Source organism: Heterocephalus glaber, unplaced genomic scaffold (genome assembly GCF_053883595.1).
Source record: "Heterocephalus glaber isolate CG9 unplaced genomic scaffold, H.glaber_assembly_v1.0 deba00000331, whole genome shotgun sequence".
Lineage (NCBI taxonomy): Eukaryota > Metazoa > Chordata > Mammalia > Rodentia > Bathyergidae > Heterocephalus > Heterocephalus glaber.
Window position 1 is genome coordinate 11,381,124 of NW_028258142.1, and position 15,956 is coordinate 11,397,079.

At 39.5% G+C, this 15,956-nt stretch overlaps 1 protein-coding gene across 2 annotated transcripts in view; it reads right to left on the reverse strand.

Annotated features, from left to right (window-relative positions):
• Dok6 (docking protein 6) overlaps window positions 1-15,956 on the reverse strand; it is a 500,909-nt gene that overhangs the window by 111,355 nt on the left and 373,598 nt on the right. Inside the window, exon 7 of one of the 2 annotated variants that reach the window (XM_087191445.1) lies at window positions 8,900-9,017. The exons of the other annotated variant lie outside the window; for it this stretch is intronic. Coding sequence (XP_087047571.1) covers window positions 8,900-9,017 — 118 coding nt within the window. The remainder of the gene's footprint in view (window positions 1-8,899; window positions 9,018-15,956) is intronic. 2 annotated transcript variants of the gene reach the window in all.

Below are 15,956 nucleotides of genomic sequence, written 5' to 3' on the forward strand. Positions count from 1 at the left end.
AGAGGAATAATTCTTGTCGACCTTGATTACTGTTCAAAGAGAATGTACCTGGGCAGAAGGATGGAGACTATAAATGTTTTATTCCATCCTGTTTTAAACTCTCTCACCTTGGGGTCAGTTATATAATGGCAAACAAGCTAGATAATCTGCTTGGATTGATAACCCTAATCTTCATCCTAGGAAGTTATTTTACATTTCTGTTCCTCAGTTCCCTTATTTGTAAAATGCGGACAGTAAATTCACCCATTTGAAAAAAATTGTGGGGAAGATCAAACATCATGAAACACTTAAGTGATCAAAAAGTGTGCGCTAGGTTGATGTTGCATGAAAACTTAATGCAGAGCTATCTACTATTACAGCAATCAGTGTAGTTTATGAGACTTTATTGGTGATATTACCCAGCATGATATTTTATAATAGATTGCCCAGAAAAATACCCTTCTCCTCCCTGTAAAGAATTTTCAAACATGTCATATTTCCTCAATAGAAATCCAGACCTCCTTGTCTGAAACCAGGTCAGTGGTCTATTTACTCCTACCATTTACTGACTGGAGAGCTTACAGATGATTAAACAAAAGTGGGTGACTGAAATTACTAAAATAGGATGAGTTTTTTTACTCTCAGTGTCTAAGTGTCTTTGCGAGGCTGGATTTAGCACTGAAAACCAGGTAACAGATTAGGAGTAAATATCACGTTGTGATTTCTGTCTTTTTCTACTTCAATTTATTTAACACAGCCCCAGAAAGCTATAACATTAATGCAGAGAAATGCTCAAATGATAAAACTAATCACAGTGTAGTTTGCTTCTTCTTCTTTTTCTCCTTTTTTTTTTTTTCCGCAAAACACAGGCTGTTTGAACAATAAGAACAATGCTAAATTTTAGTTTCAAGAGTTTTGGCAAAATTTTAAATATTTTATAAAGACATTAAAGAATACTATTCTCCAAGAAAAGTTTCAACTAATCAGGAGGGTGCTTTTTAATGTTACAGATACTACTACAGGATGTTTCTTAGCCAATATCGTTTTGAACACATACAGAATTTTAAGAGCCATGATATGGCCCAACACAATGGCCATTCCTCAAATGTACAGCAGAGGGGAAAATTTTCAAATTTATTTGGAAGAATGGAATTTTCTGATGAAGAAAGGAAAAAAAGTATAATTTCTGTCAGAGAGTTACATTGTCAGTAAAATTCTGTTCAAGCTGGACTCTATGGCACAGAGTTATAATCCTTTTCAGGGGCCAAGACAGGAGAATCATCAAGTCCAAGGCCAACTTTGGCAGCTTAGCAATTTTGTGAGTCTCTGAAAAGATTTTTACAAAGCACTAGGGATTTAGCTCAGTATAAATTTCCTGGATTCAATGTCTAATATTCTTCCTGTAAAAAAAGTTTTGTTCAAAACTTCTAATTTTTTTATTATTGAACATGTGTTGAAGATATATGTGTTTTGGAAGCTTTTAAATTTATAGACATTGTGTCTTTGACAGACTTACAATTTGATATTAAACTTCCCTTTCTTGTATTATCAGTGTTAAAAGAAAGGCTCTAACACAGCACTGGCAACAAAATTTCTAAGATTTCTCCTAAATAACACTATTCCTTCTGAATTAGATATAGCTAATCAACACTTACATACATGGCCCTAATTATTAATATTATTGTATTTCTTCCTACATAAACTTATATAACCATGCTTTATGTTTTGAAATATTGTATTGAGATGTTGGAAGTTTGAAGCTTCAAGCAGCCAACTTTCAATTAACATCTATGATTACCAAGGCAGTAAGGAAGTTGGAACAAGAAGGACACATACAGGCTTAAATCTACACCAACTCTGTTTATTCTCTGACTGTTATACTTTTAAAAATGCTGATTTTTCTAGTATTTTTCATCTTTTCTTCTCCAATCATTGTCAAGTTTCTCAGACTCTCTATTCTCTGGCATGCAAAGGAAAATAAAGGAGAAATTGTGTGAAGTACAGTTAGTAAGCCTATAACCTAGGGATAAGGTATATTTAGTTGAAGAATCAGAGGGGTAGATGAGGTTAAAAAATAGAAAAAGAAACAGAAGTCAGGGGGGAACAAAAGATCATTGAACATTCTTCTCTAGGCTTTTCTGTGTAGTTTATAATTTGTAAAGCTCAGACTTATGGGTAGTGTTTTGAAGAAAGTAATATATGGTGAAGTAGAAATAAACCAAATGCTTCTCCTATTTCTCCATGTGTGTGCATGACAGAGACAGCTGAGCATGTTTCTTTATTAACTTCTATCCATGTAAATATCTGTCTGTATTAACTGATCTGGCTATTTAGTCTTTCCCTCAACTAATGCTATGTACTATGGTTATTTCTTTCTGAAATAAATATAATATGTATTTTTCCTTAAAATTTAAGCAATAAAGAACTTAATGTATTACCATTTATATTTAAATAATTCAGTGGGAGGAGTTTAATAGAGAAGAATCAAGTACAGAGACCAAATATAAATTTTAATTTGAGGTTGGCATTAAAGAGCAAAGCATTTATTTTAATAAAACCATGGATGGTTTATACTAATACCACATATGCTCTGGAAACTCTTAATCTTTTATCTTTCAGTAATTACTGTTACATGTCTGGTAAAAAAATGATTAAATGGCTGAATTGGCTTATTCATACTGTGACTCATCTTCAGAATTGCGTTGTGCTATGCCAGGGAAACTTACTATGCAATCTAAATCTGAGCACTGTGCTGCTCACCTCTGGTCCAGCCAGTAGAATATACCATGTGAGAGAATAAACACAGCAGGACTTGGCTCAAACAAAGCTAGTGCAACTTGCGAGACAGGTTAGTGCCTATGGAGGAAGAATGTTCTCTGAAAGGATTCTCAGCATCCAGGGTAAGCTAATAGGGGAGGGGTCGGGGGAAGGTGAGCAAGTGAGTGGCATAGCAGCCCCTCTCCTGCACTGACAGAGCTGAATCAATTCCTTCCAGTTTTCCATTTAGAAATTCTAGTTTCCCCAAGGCTACCTGGACTGAGTGATGTAAGGCTTGGAAGCAGTGCTTTATCTGTTTAGGGTGCAAAGTCTTACATTCACTCCTTGGTAGAAAAATAATAAATGAAAACTGAGTATTTTTCTTGCAGTAAAACTTAGGGTTAAGGTATATTTTAAATTTGGATTCTGTAGAATTTTAAAAGCTAGAAAATATTTCTTAAAGTGAAAGTAAGTCCTTAACATCAAGCAAAATTTCTTATTCATAGTGAAAATTCTGTCCTACTGTTTTAAAATGAATACTAGAATAAACTGGCACAGGATAGCATACCTCTCTCCGGTAGATAAAGGACATTCTAAGTGGGAATTTAATTTAATATATGAAAAATGATTGATAATTATTAATATCTCATTTAATCAACATGGTAGGTACTATTATTGCCATTTTAGGATGAATAAAATGAAGTAAATTGCCTGAAGTCACAAGCCGCAACAGCGGTGGAGGTAATATGGTATTTGAACTCAGGTTCACTTGACTTCAAAATCCAAGACCTTAACCTCTGTAGATGATACCTTTTCACAACAGCTAAGTCTCCCAATTTGGCTGAGCTCTGAGGATAAAAAACTCATTCACAAAGTTACTACATTACAATCCAGTGGAAAAAGCAGCTTTTTAAACAAATATATTAAGAAAATAGACTTATGCCTAAATGTCCAATGGAGCAAGGAAGAGGGAGTGATTAATTTTGACTGCAGGAGATAAGATACTTTGCACAGGGGGAATATTTTGTGCATTTTTATGATATCTACTTTGGGGAGCAATTGATTCATTTATCTCCAAAAAGTGATATCCAGGGAGGCATATTTTGCTTTGATTTACCTCTCTTAAGGTAAAGATATGCAATAACTGTCCATAAATATGGTTTAATAGACAGAAAGTGTTGCTTCTAGAAAAAGCCTCATATTTCTAAAGGCTGTTGCTGCATCACCATGAGCAGGGTTGTGCCTTATGGAGAATGGGTGATGTATTTGGCTATTAGCAAGGCTGTGACTGTTTCACCTTAAAATGCTTATTCCAAATACTGAGAAGATGGTTGTTTGAATTTATGCAGGCTCCTTTTTATAACTATTGCAACTTTCTGTAGTTTTTTAAACTTTGCATGAGGCTTTTATTGACTTTGTAATCTGGAAAATGTGTAGTGAGAATCTAAGAAAATCTCAATGGAAGTACTTTATGAACAAGGCAAACTGTCATGAACGGGCAGTGAAGACGGACAAATCAGGGCTGGAGATTTAGCTCAGTGGTTCCACTGCCTGCCTCGTAAGTGCAAAGTCCCGAGTTTGATCCCTGGTACCAAGAAAAAAAAAAGGACAGATCATATCTGAAAAAGGAATAAATCCTTTGGTTTACCTTGTTCATCTATGGCAGAACCCAGTTCAGAGTTTTCTGCAGGTTATCTCTAATTCTAATTGTGTTTTCACCTGTCCTGAGAAACTGAAGCCACAGATGTCCTTTCTATGTGCATCAAATGCCTTGTGTATAATTACATAAGCTTCAGTGCTGGCACTTGGTGGTCTGTAGGTTAATTACAGGTGTACAGAGGGCAGAGGAAGGTACACAGTTCAGAGCTGGCATTTAGATATTAACAGGTGTTAATGAAAGCAGAACTCCTTTAGCTCCTGCCTTTACAGAAGGTGTCCACACAATCATTTTTGGTCCAAAGAGTGAAGGTTTTCAAGGTATTAAAAATGAGTCAAAGTACATCTTATTTAATTATTTGTGGAAATAAGAGATTACATATGTCAGGGGAAGTTTAAGAATAGCACACAATCCATAAACTCACTCAATGGGGACCATTTCCAGCCCCCATTTCACTATTACAGGTTATTGAAGAAGAATTAATCCCACCAGGAAGGCAGCAGGTGGAGAGGGAGAGGAATTGAGCATTGGAGATCCACTTCTAGCAACAGCAGGGATCTATGGTCAGTAAAAATGCCCCTGAAGTGCATAGCAGGTGTAATTATGCAGGAAGAAACACAAACTATCCACAATAGGCTACATGTGGGATGAGACACAATTCTTCAGGCCCCCACCTTCCTCACAGATGAAGTAGTATTGATGTTATCACCTTTCCGTGTCCTTCAGGACATACTGCTATTTATTTTTTGCATCCAAGAAAGATTCATTGAGTTTCTGCACTACACCTGGTACCACTGATAAGTTTTACCAATTTGATTTGTCATTTTAATCAGATGCTTTTGTCATTTTCATAAATCCTGATTTAGAGACTTCATAATATAGTCCATCATCTAAATATATTAAATAATGTCTCAAAGTCAAGGTGTGAGTCCAGAAGAAAAATTCAGAAATCTACCTTCCTTATTTACGTTTCTTTGCTCTCTCGTCTCTGTCTCTCTTTCACCCTCAGGCTTCCAACACATTTCCTAAGGCTTTAAAAGTAAAATTACATTTTTCTTAGGATTAAACAAATGTTAGGTTTTAAACATTCACTTCTGAGGCAAGATTTCAATATCATATGTTCCTTCTTGTTAACATTTTAGGTTTCCTTCATTCTAGAGAGAATATCCTTCATATATGTGTGACTTAAACATTTTTTCACGTATTCACAGGAAGTTTGAGACATATAAATAGAAAATTACCTTTAAATACAAATCAATTCATCCCAGTTATCTGCCAAAGAGAGAGAGAAAGAGAAAAAAGCAGCCTCCATCACTTCTGTAAAAAGAGGTGGCATAGCTCAACTTCACATAGGGGTGGAGAACAAAAACAGTAACTGCCTAGTACCCAGGATGACAGACACTTGTTAGAAGAGAATGATTCCCCTTCTCACTCTTTTGACTCAGATGCCTGGAATACAACAGGGAAACCATGACAGCTTATTCTTTCTGAGCACCCTTCTGGGAGTGGCATGGAGAAATCAGGGTAATTCTACGGCGTTTATTCTTCAGCCATTAAAGCAGATGCAGCATCTCACTCTTGTCTTTGAAAGTGCATTAAACTACACGTAGAAGAAGTGAAAACTGAAGCAAAACTGAGCTAAGTGTGCAGCTTTGAGAGTGACAAGCAATTAAAGTTATAGGTAAGTCTTAATATAGAATGGATTTATTTCATGCCATGAATTCTTTCAGTTCAAGTACATGTGCTGCTTATTAATGAATCCTAATCTATTAAACTTTAAATACATAACTTTTCATTTCTAGTTTTTCAATGAAAGCATCCTGAATTTAATTCATATTGATCTCAGCTTCACAGTTAGAATGTAAAAAATGTTGATAAAATTCTGAAGATCTATTTGTATTTTTCAAAGCTACCTGAAATTTACTTGATGATATAATACTCACATTGCCTGACTTTTACTTCCAGTCTGTCAAATCCTCAGTGTTAGTTAGCCAGCTATATTCTCCTTTTCACAAAAGAATGCCACTTCAATAGCTATGACTGAGGACATAGCCATTGAAGATGACCTCACTTTCAAATGCTATTTTGTGGGGAAAAAATTGCAGATGTATACAGAAAGATACTGAGGCTTATTGTTTTATTTTTATTTCTTCCTTGTTTCAGTAGTTTTATTCTATCCTGACTCACTGTGGCATAGAAACAATAAAAAAACTATGGAGGCTACTAATTCTGACTACTATAACAGAACAGAAGAAGAATATAATATTCACCATTTCAAAGTATCATTAACAAGTTTATATCAATTATTTTTATCTATCTATCAATCAATCATCTATCAGTGTGTTTATTGTCTACCTTCCTGGATATCCACATATTTTTATCTATTTCTGTTTTAACATCATAAAATGAAGGGTATACAAATGGTAAATTGTATTGCTTTAAGAAAAATGCAACATAAAAAGTTAACCCAAGGTAAAGTGAAATGTCATTTACATTGACTACCTTCTGTACCTATCTGACTTACAGTCATTAGGTTAATCAATACTTTTCTGCTACACAAAAACAACCACTAATCAACAGAGAAAAGTGTGATATTGTGGCCATGCAAATAAATTATTCATTGTAATTGATAAAGCACTTCAAGACATAACTTTATTGGAAATTAATATTAGTGAGATAAATTATAGATTATTCAAATCAGTTATTGTCTCTATTTTAATATATTAGTCAATATTTGTCCAGCAAGAAGCTCATGGCAATGTTTTAAGATATTTCATTGCAGTCTCATGGTTTTTTTTTTATAAATGTGAAATTATTTCTGCAGTTGTGTATAAATATATGGTCTCCCTCTAGAGAAATGCTTTTCTTTTATGCTTCCATGAAGACAACCATCTTTTATTTTACAGAATTATAGACCAAGCCACTGGCAAAAACCAAAGCTAGTATTATATCACTTTCTAACTTGTTCCCAACTATTTGCACTAGCCTTTCACTTTTTTCCTTATAAATTTGATATTTTAAATTTTCTCATATAAATGTTCAAGTTTTAGTTTTTCCAAGTGTATATCAGTATTTCCACATATGTGTTTATGTTTAAATACAGATAGCCTATTGTTATAAGTACATCTTGTAATTCTAATCACAGGAAAAGGAAAGCTCAGTTTTACAAGATGACTTCAGTGTGTGGTCCCTGGCACCTGTGAAGGAAGCAGAAGACGAAGGAGCTCACCTCTGGTTCCTGAAGTTGCCAAATGAGGCCTTTGTTTCCTCAGTCCTTGAGTCCTTATCTTATGCAACATTTTCTCATAACAACAGGTAGTGTAAAAACATCAAACTGCATCTTAAGTATAGGTAGTCAAGTTGACTGAGGAAGGATATTAAAGTTAAAATTTAAATGGCCATTCAATATATAAAATGAACTTGCTTTTAGTAACTGACTATAATTCCCACTGCATTTTCTTATACAGTAACTCTTTGACCATATAATTCTCACTGATCAAATTCAGTGAGTCTAGTTTGAAACCCTAGAAAGCATATTTATATAAAAATATATTATTTCAGAGTGAAGTAGAATTTTTAATTGACACATTTAGTGTCATTAATATTAGTACAGGATAAACTATGAAAAGGTTAAATGTTCTGAATGCCTCATGGTGCTGAAAGTCATAACCTGCCATTCCTTCACCAGATAGTCACTGAATGCCTCTTAAGTTCAAGACCAAGATGCTTAATAAATATTTGTTACATGAGTAAATGTTTCTCCTGTGTGTTTCGGCCTTATCTGGTTAGTTTATTGCTTCCTGTAATGTGGTTCAGCTGTTAGTCAATTGCTTGTAGCTGAAAATTTTATTAAAAAAATAAGATTATTCATTTTACAACAAAAGAGAAGAAATAAGAAGACAATGGCTGACACGGAGATTTCTGCTCTTCCTGTTCAGATACTTGCTATCTATTAATTCCATTCTTATTTCATTAGGAAATATTCACAGAAGCAAAATATTTACCCTTGGTTCTGTCTACCTTTCACCCTTCCCAAGGGTTTTATATAACAAGACTGACTAAATCTTAAAAGATTTACGTAGGTTTAAGTAGCATTTTCATTACTGGGTCTGAAGTCAGCTTTTGAATTGATACTTAATCCTATTAAGAAAAATAAAGTGATACTAAAAAGGAAATTCTTTGTAAAACCCAGCATGAAACAGACCCAAGCATTAGCTTTTAGCTTCTGATAATGTGCTTCGTGTAATGTTTTAGCCAAGGTCTTGCACAAAATTGAGTCCTTAGCCCTCACAGTAATTTTTAGAATAATTTTTACAAGCATATGAAAGGATAGCTTTCAAAAGGCAACTGTAAATCTCAGAGGTCCCACTGTGGCCAGTGACAGCTGCTAAATGGAAATGGATGAAAAGCAAGCAATGCAAATACAAAGCAATTTGCACAACTCCTGGTCCATGTGAAGGGAGCTAATGGCAGTCAGTGCTGCTCTGCTATTGTAAAGTCACTTGCCTTGCAAACTGTAGATCTCGCCAACACTGTTCTGACGAGTAATGTGATGCCAGTATGCACTGCGAGGAAGAGAGATGGATTTGGATAATGTCATTGGTTCAGTCAAGCTTGTCTGAAGCTAAAGAGAAAAAGAAAACACGTCTTAGGCTTATTTAAAATATTACACTAAAATTTGCTTTTTTAAATGAGGGTAGAGTATGTGGGACTTTTAAAGTATAATTGTACTCAAAAAATATAAAATGAACAGTTTAAAACAATTTAATCTAACCCATTAACTAAAAAGGGAAAAAGATGGTACAACTGATTCCAAGGAAAATGACAGTGGCATTTAGCCAACTGGGCATGCTGGTGTAATCCAAGATAATTCTATTTCTCCAGACAAATTTATTTGCATTCCTATGGACAAAGTTTTTCTGCATTACTCTTGGATTTCCACAACATATAGAATGGTAAAATAACTTTAAAAATGGAGATGCAAGTCTCTTCAGAATCAGATATTCCAGAATAAGACACCTATTATCCTTTTTTTCTAACCATTTCAGTCTCTTCTGGACACTTTCTCTAACCTTCGCAATGGTTGTTTTTCTCAAATACATTTTTTCCTTGCCTCTGCACTAGGGACTTGCACATATAAAATTAGTGTTGTTGTTTTTTTTTTTTTTCCTGAGAAATTCTAGAAGGGTGGTGCATTTTCTTATTTCAAGTGTACATTTTAAGGTTAGTCAAAGAGATCCACACCATGTCACAATATTTGCTTAGGTATATGATTAATTCAAAGAAAACAATAGTTTACATTGCATTTTTAAGAAAAACTTATTTTAATTAATTCGCACCAGGTTTTAATAAACACACAGAAATGGCTTTATTTGATCTTTATACATATTTTTCTGATATAACATGAGCTAACAATGACTTTTTGACCAAAATGTGAATCTGCTTATGAATAAAATTTCATTTTTCCTTAATGCTTGACCTTTGGCAAAGTGGGGGTTGTAAAGACTGACTCTATCTACCTTCTGTGTAGTGCCTACCCCACCGTGTTCAGTTCCTTAAACCCCCTGCGCCTGGCCTTGGGTTCTGCCCCTTCTACTCTTCACAGGAGACTGAGGTCAGGAACGTACTTGATGCTGAAACATCTTTTAAATCTGCATAAAACTAAGAGGACTTTACACTTTAATAGATGGTGCAAGACTTTAAGCATATTTATTTGATTTTATGTTTTCTAGTGATGACATTTTCAGAACAAAAGTGTCATACAGTCAATTTAAGTTTAGTGCCATTGAATTTTTTTTTTAAAGAAGACAGGTCCAAAAAACAATAATACAGCCACTTTTTATACTTCTTGAAATTTGGTATATTTCAAAATTTCCTCCTTATTTACAAAAATTGGTGTACTATCCACATTCACCTCCTATTATGTGTGTGTGTGAGGTGTGGAGAAGACAAATATCTGGATTAGAGTAGAGCAGAGGTTTCAGAATCTTTGGGATGCTTGTTAACAAAGCACATTTCCGATTTGTCTCTAGTCCTAAGTGTTGTGCCCGCAGTTACCCACGTTAAGAACTGTGGGGGGCCTTGCCCCCCCGCTAGAACTCTTGAGTGCCTTTTACGGACATATCCGGGCCTGCTGCAAATCTACCTGGCAACAAGGAAGTAGCCCCAGTACCCTCCTCTTGCTCCTCCCCTCTAGCCCTACGGTATATATGTTGTAACAGCTTCTGCAATAAACGAGACTTGATCAGAAACCTGTCTTGTCTCCATCTCTCGTGTCCCCTGTCCCCTCTCATCCTCGCTCCCCCTCTAGGGTCTCCGTTGACTTACCCGCGGGCCGGGACAAGTGGCGCCCAACGTGGGGCCAGAGAACGGGGGATCCAGTGAAGGACGCTGCTCAGGGGCCCTAAGATTAAGATTGAGGAACAAAGAGCACACTCGACACGGGAGAGGCTTGCAGTTGACGTGGACCTGCCGTCTTTTTGCACCTCGGTAAGTTGAGCAGCGATTATGGGACAGGGCATTAGCACGAATTGTTTGTGCAAGGTCTCAAGAATACATTACAGGCACGAGGGGTAAAGGTTACAGTCAAACAGTTGTTAAGATTTTTTGATTATATTAAAGATCTCTGTCCCTGGTTCCCTGCTGAGGGAACCATTGACGAACAGAGATGGAAAAAGGTGGGGGAAGCTCTCCAGGATTATTATGCCACTTGCGGACCCGGGAAGGTCCCTATTGCGGCGTTCTCATATTGGAATTTGATTAATGATATTATTTCTCATAAAGCGAGGGATCCACTGGTGGCGCAGGCTATACAGGCTGGGGAGGTAGCTCTCCGAGATGGTAAGGGGCTGACACCCGCCAGTGATTCTGACGCAGTCTCCCGGGCCAATATGGCGCCGGGGCCCAGGCCCGTTGAGACCACGACTTCTTTGTCAGACAAAGAAGAGGACTTGATGTCCTTTGACAGTGACGACGATCCCGCCCCCGACGGACATGACGTCCCTTCGGACCAACCCCAAACGGCCACGAACCCTGCCAAGCCCTGTAGGGCAGGGCCTCGCCGAACCCCTGCTTCCTTGCTTTCTGCCACCGCCTCTAGGACAGCCCCACCCTCGTGGAAGGTTCCGCCCCTATATCCCTCCCTTCAAGCCTATCGTGGCCCGCCTCCGCCCCCAGATCCGCCCCAAGAGGGCTCCGGGTCGGAGGAGCCCGCGGGGGGAGCATTGTGGGGCGACTCCGGATATCCCCCTCCTTATATCTCTTCAGGCCCCGACACTCCCACTCTGGCATGTCCTGTTGTTGATCCCCAAAAGGAACTCCGGGACAAAATAGAATTTCTAAAAAAACAGATAAGGTTAAAAAAGGAACACCAAGAACTTATTACCCAGCTTGAAGGCTTAAGAACAGGCAAAGCCCATAAAAATGTCCGTAAAAAAGACAAACTTAAGCCATGACCCCCCGTTAGAGGGGCGGCCCCTAGGGTGCCATCCGGGTCGGGAGTATCCCTGAAACTTAAAAATGCGGAAGCCTTTCCCGTAACTAAAACTACTGATGCACAGAGACAGGCGTGAAGACACCACAGTGGTTTTGATTTTAAGGTCATTAAAAAATTTAAAATGGCTGCAGCTCAATATGGGGCCACTGCACCTTACACCATGGCTATTTTAGAATCGGTGGCAAAAAATTGGCTCACCCCAATTGATTGGCAGACTCTGGCCCGCGCCACCCTTACAGGAGGTGATTATTTATTATGGAAATCTAAATATGTTAAAAATTGCTGAGAAACTGCTAGGCACAATGCTCAGGCGGGGAATGGATGGGTGCTTGACATGCTCCTTGGGGAGGGGGCCTACGCCGCCAACGACCAACAAATACAATTTGATGCGGGGTTATATGCCCAGATTCAGACCGCCGCCACTAGGGCCTGGAAAAAGCTCCCCTCCAAAGGAGACGTGAGTGCCTCCCTCACTAACATTCGGCAGGGCCCAGACGAGCCATTTGCGGACTTTGTCCACCGCCTTCTCACGGCGGCAGGCCGGATTTTTGGGAGCGCGGAGACAGGGACAGATTTTGTTAAACAGCTTGCTTTTGAGAACGCCAATGCCGCCTGTCAGGCCGCTATCCGCCCCTATAAAAAGAAAACTGACCTTTCCGGCTACATTCGCCTTTGTTCTGAGATTGGGGCCGCCTACCAACAGGGCCTTGCCATGGCGGCCGCCATGCAAGGCTTCACAGTCAAACAATTTTTGCAACGCCACGTCGGCAATAAGTGTTTCCGGTGTGGGGCCACCGGCCATTTTGCTAGAAAATGCCCGACCACTAAAATGCAGGGCCCCAATGCTCCGCCCCCCGGGCCCTGCCCCCAATGTAATCGGGGGAGGCATTGGGCGAGTGAGTGCCGATCCAAAACTGATGCCCAGGGCCGACCCCTTCCCCCTCTTAAGGATTCGAATTCGGGAAACGGGAAAGGGGGCCAGCCCCAGGCCCCCAACTCCAAACAAATTTACGGGGCTCTCAATTTTGCTCCAATAAACAGCAATCCATTTCAGACCTCATCAGAGCCACAAAAGGAAGTGCCGGATTGGACCTCAGTGCCACCACCCACACAGTATTGACCCCAGAAATGGGAGTCCAGGCCCTCGCCACAGGAGTCTTTAGACCCTTACCTAGAGAGACTTTTGGCCTCGTAATAGGCCGAAGCAGTAGTACCATAAATGGGCTGTTGGTTTACCCAGGAGTGATAGATAATGACTACTCTGGGGAAATTAAAGTTATGGTTTCTTCTCCCAAAGTTATTAATACCATTCAATCAGGCCAAAGATTTGCTCAATTGCTACTCCTTCCCCTTCTCTCTACCTCTAATAAGGCTCTAAACAACGCCCGAGGCAGCCAGGGATTCGGCTCATCTGATGTTTACTGGTCAGAGATACTTTCAGCACAAAAGCCTCTCGTGACCTTGTGGTTAAATGGGAGACAATTTTCTGGGCTGGTTAACACTGGTGCCGATGTAACTATCATAAAGGGAGAGGATTGGCCTCAGGCATGGCCATTAAAAGACACCCTCACCCATCTCGGGGGTATAGGTCAGAGTGAAAATCCTAAACAAAGTGCCAAAGATCTGACCTGGAGAGACCAAGATGGTAATCAGGGCACCATTCAACCTTATATCATTTCAGGGTTACCTATTAATCTATAGGAAAGAGACTTACTATCACAAATGGGGATAATTATTTCCAGCCCCAATGAAATTGTCACTATGCAGATGTTTAAAAATGGGTACATTCCAGAAACGGGACTGGGGAAACACCCTACAAACCTTACTCACCCCATTGAGCCTGTCCCTCGGCCCCCTCGGGCAGGGCTAGGCCATTTTCCATAGGGGCCATTGACACTCCTGCGGCCCATGCTGAAAAGATTACCTGGCTCTCAGATGATCCAGTGTGGGTCGATCAGTGGCCCCTCTCTAAGGAAAAATTGTCAGCAGCTCAACAGTTGGTGCAGAAACAGCTTCATGCTGGCCATATTATTCCTAGCCACTCCCCTTGGAATACGCCCATTTTTGTCATTAAAAAATGGTCGGAAAAATGGAGACTCTTACAAGATCTTAGAGCAGTTAATAAAACCATGGTACTCATGGGAGCTTTACAACCTGGTCTCCCTTCGCCGGTAGCCATTCCCCTTGGGTATTACAAGATTATTATTGATTTAAAAGATTGCTTTTTCACCATTCCCTTACATCCTGCTGATCAAAAACGCTTCGCATTTAGCCTTCCAGCGACCAATTTCTGTACCCCAATGCAGCGCTTTCAGTGGCTGGTTCTGCCCCAAGGCATGGCCAATAGTCCCACCCTGTGCCAGTCATTTGTAGCCGCGGCACTCCAATCCACCCGAGACAATTGGCCTCAAATGTATATTATCCATTACATGGATAATATCCTTGTAGCGGGGCAATTAGGAAGTGAGGTTTTAACTTGTTATGCTGACCTTCGACGGGCACTTGAATCTCATGGCCTCCAGATTGCCCCTGATAAGGTTCAACTAAAAGACCCTTATAACTACCTTGGATTTCAGATGAAGGGACGTCACATTTCCTCCCAAAAGCTTACCTTGCGGCTGGACGGTCTTAAGACTTTAAATGACTTCCAAAAATTGCTAGGAGACATTAATTGGCTTATGCCCTATTTAAAGCTCACTAAACATGACCTGAAGCCTCTCTATGATACCCTACAAGGTGATAACCACCCTACTTCACCTCGACAGCTCACTGCCGAGGGGCACAAAGCCATCAGTACAGTGGAACAAGCCATTCAAAATCAAACAATTAATTTTATGGATTATAACTCTCCTTTACAGTATATCATCTGCAAAACCTCCCTCTCTCCCACTGCTGTCTTTTGGCAAACCGCTCCCCTTTTGTGGGTTCATCTCCCAGTTTCCCCTAAACTGGTCTTTTACCCCTATTATGTTACAGTTGCAGACCTAGTTATCTTGGGCAGAGACCATGGAAAGATGTACTTTGGAAAAAAACCTGATGTCATTATCCAACCCTACCCTAAGGACCAGGTCGATTGGCTTATACAAACCACCGATTCCTGCCCAATTGCTCTTGCTTCTTATTCAGGGTTATTGGACAACCACTATCCTCCCAGCAAACTTATTGACTTTGCCAACAGACATGACTTCATTTTCCCGAAGATCACTTCTTGCTTTCCTCTGCCAGAGGCTCTACCCGTTTTTACAGACGGTTCTTCCACTGGAATGGCTGCCTATGTGTGGGATGATAACATTGTCCAGTTCCAAACCGCCCACTCTTCGGCCCAGTTAACCGAGCTCCAGGCAGTCATAGCGGTCTTTACCGCATTTCCTGCCCGAGCTTTTAATCTCTTTACTGACAGTGCTTACATTGCCCAATCTGTTCCCTTATTAGAAACATGTGGACTGATCAAACTTGCCTCTCAGACTGGTGGTCTTTTCCTCCAATTACAAGATCTAATCAAAAAACGATCCAAATCCTTTTTCATTGGACACCTTTGCGCCCACTCTAACCTACCCGGCCCACTTGCAGAGGGCAACCGCTTAGCAGACCTAGCCACAAGACCTCAGGCTTTTGCCTATTCAATAAATACTGATGCCCCCAGTCCGATTGACCAAGCACAAAAGGCACACCAATTCCATCATCTTAATGCTCACACGCTTCGCCTTATGTATAAGCTTACTAGAAAACAAGCTAGACAAATTGTTAAGGCCTGCCCTACGTACACTCTGCACCTTCCTACACCTCATCTGGGAGTTAATCCTCGTGGCTTGATTCCAAATGCCCTATGGCAAATGGACATCACACATTACCCTAAATTTGGAAATCTTAAATATATACATGTCAACATTAATACATATAGTGGATTCATATTTGCCACCCTGCAATCTGGGGAAGCTACTAAACACGTCATTGCTCATCTCCTCACTGCCTTCTCAGTGCTTGGCTGCCCACAACAAATTAAAACAGATAATGGTCCTGGCTATATCAGCTCTGGCTTCTCCAAATTTTACAAACAATTTACAATAA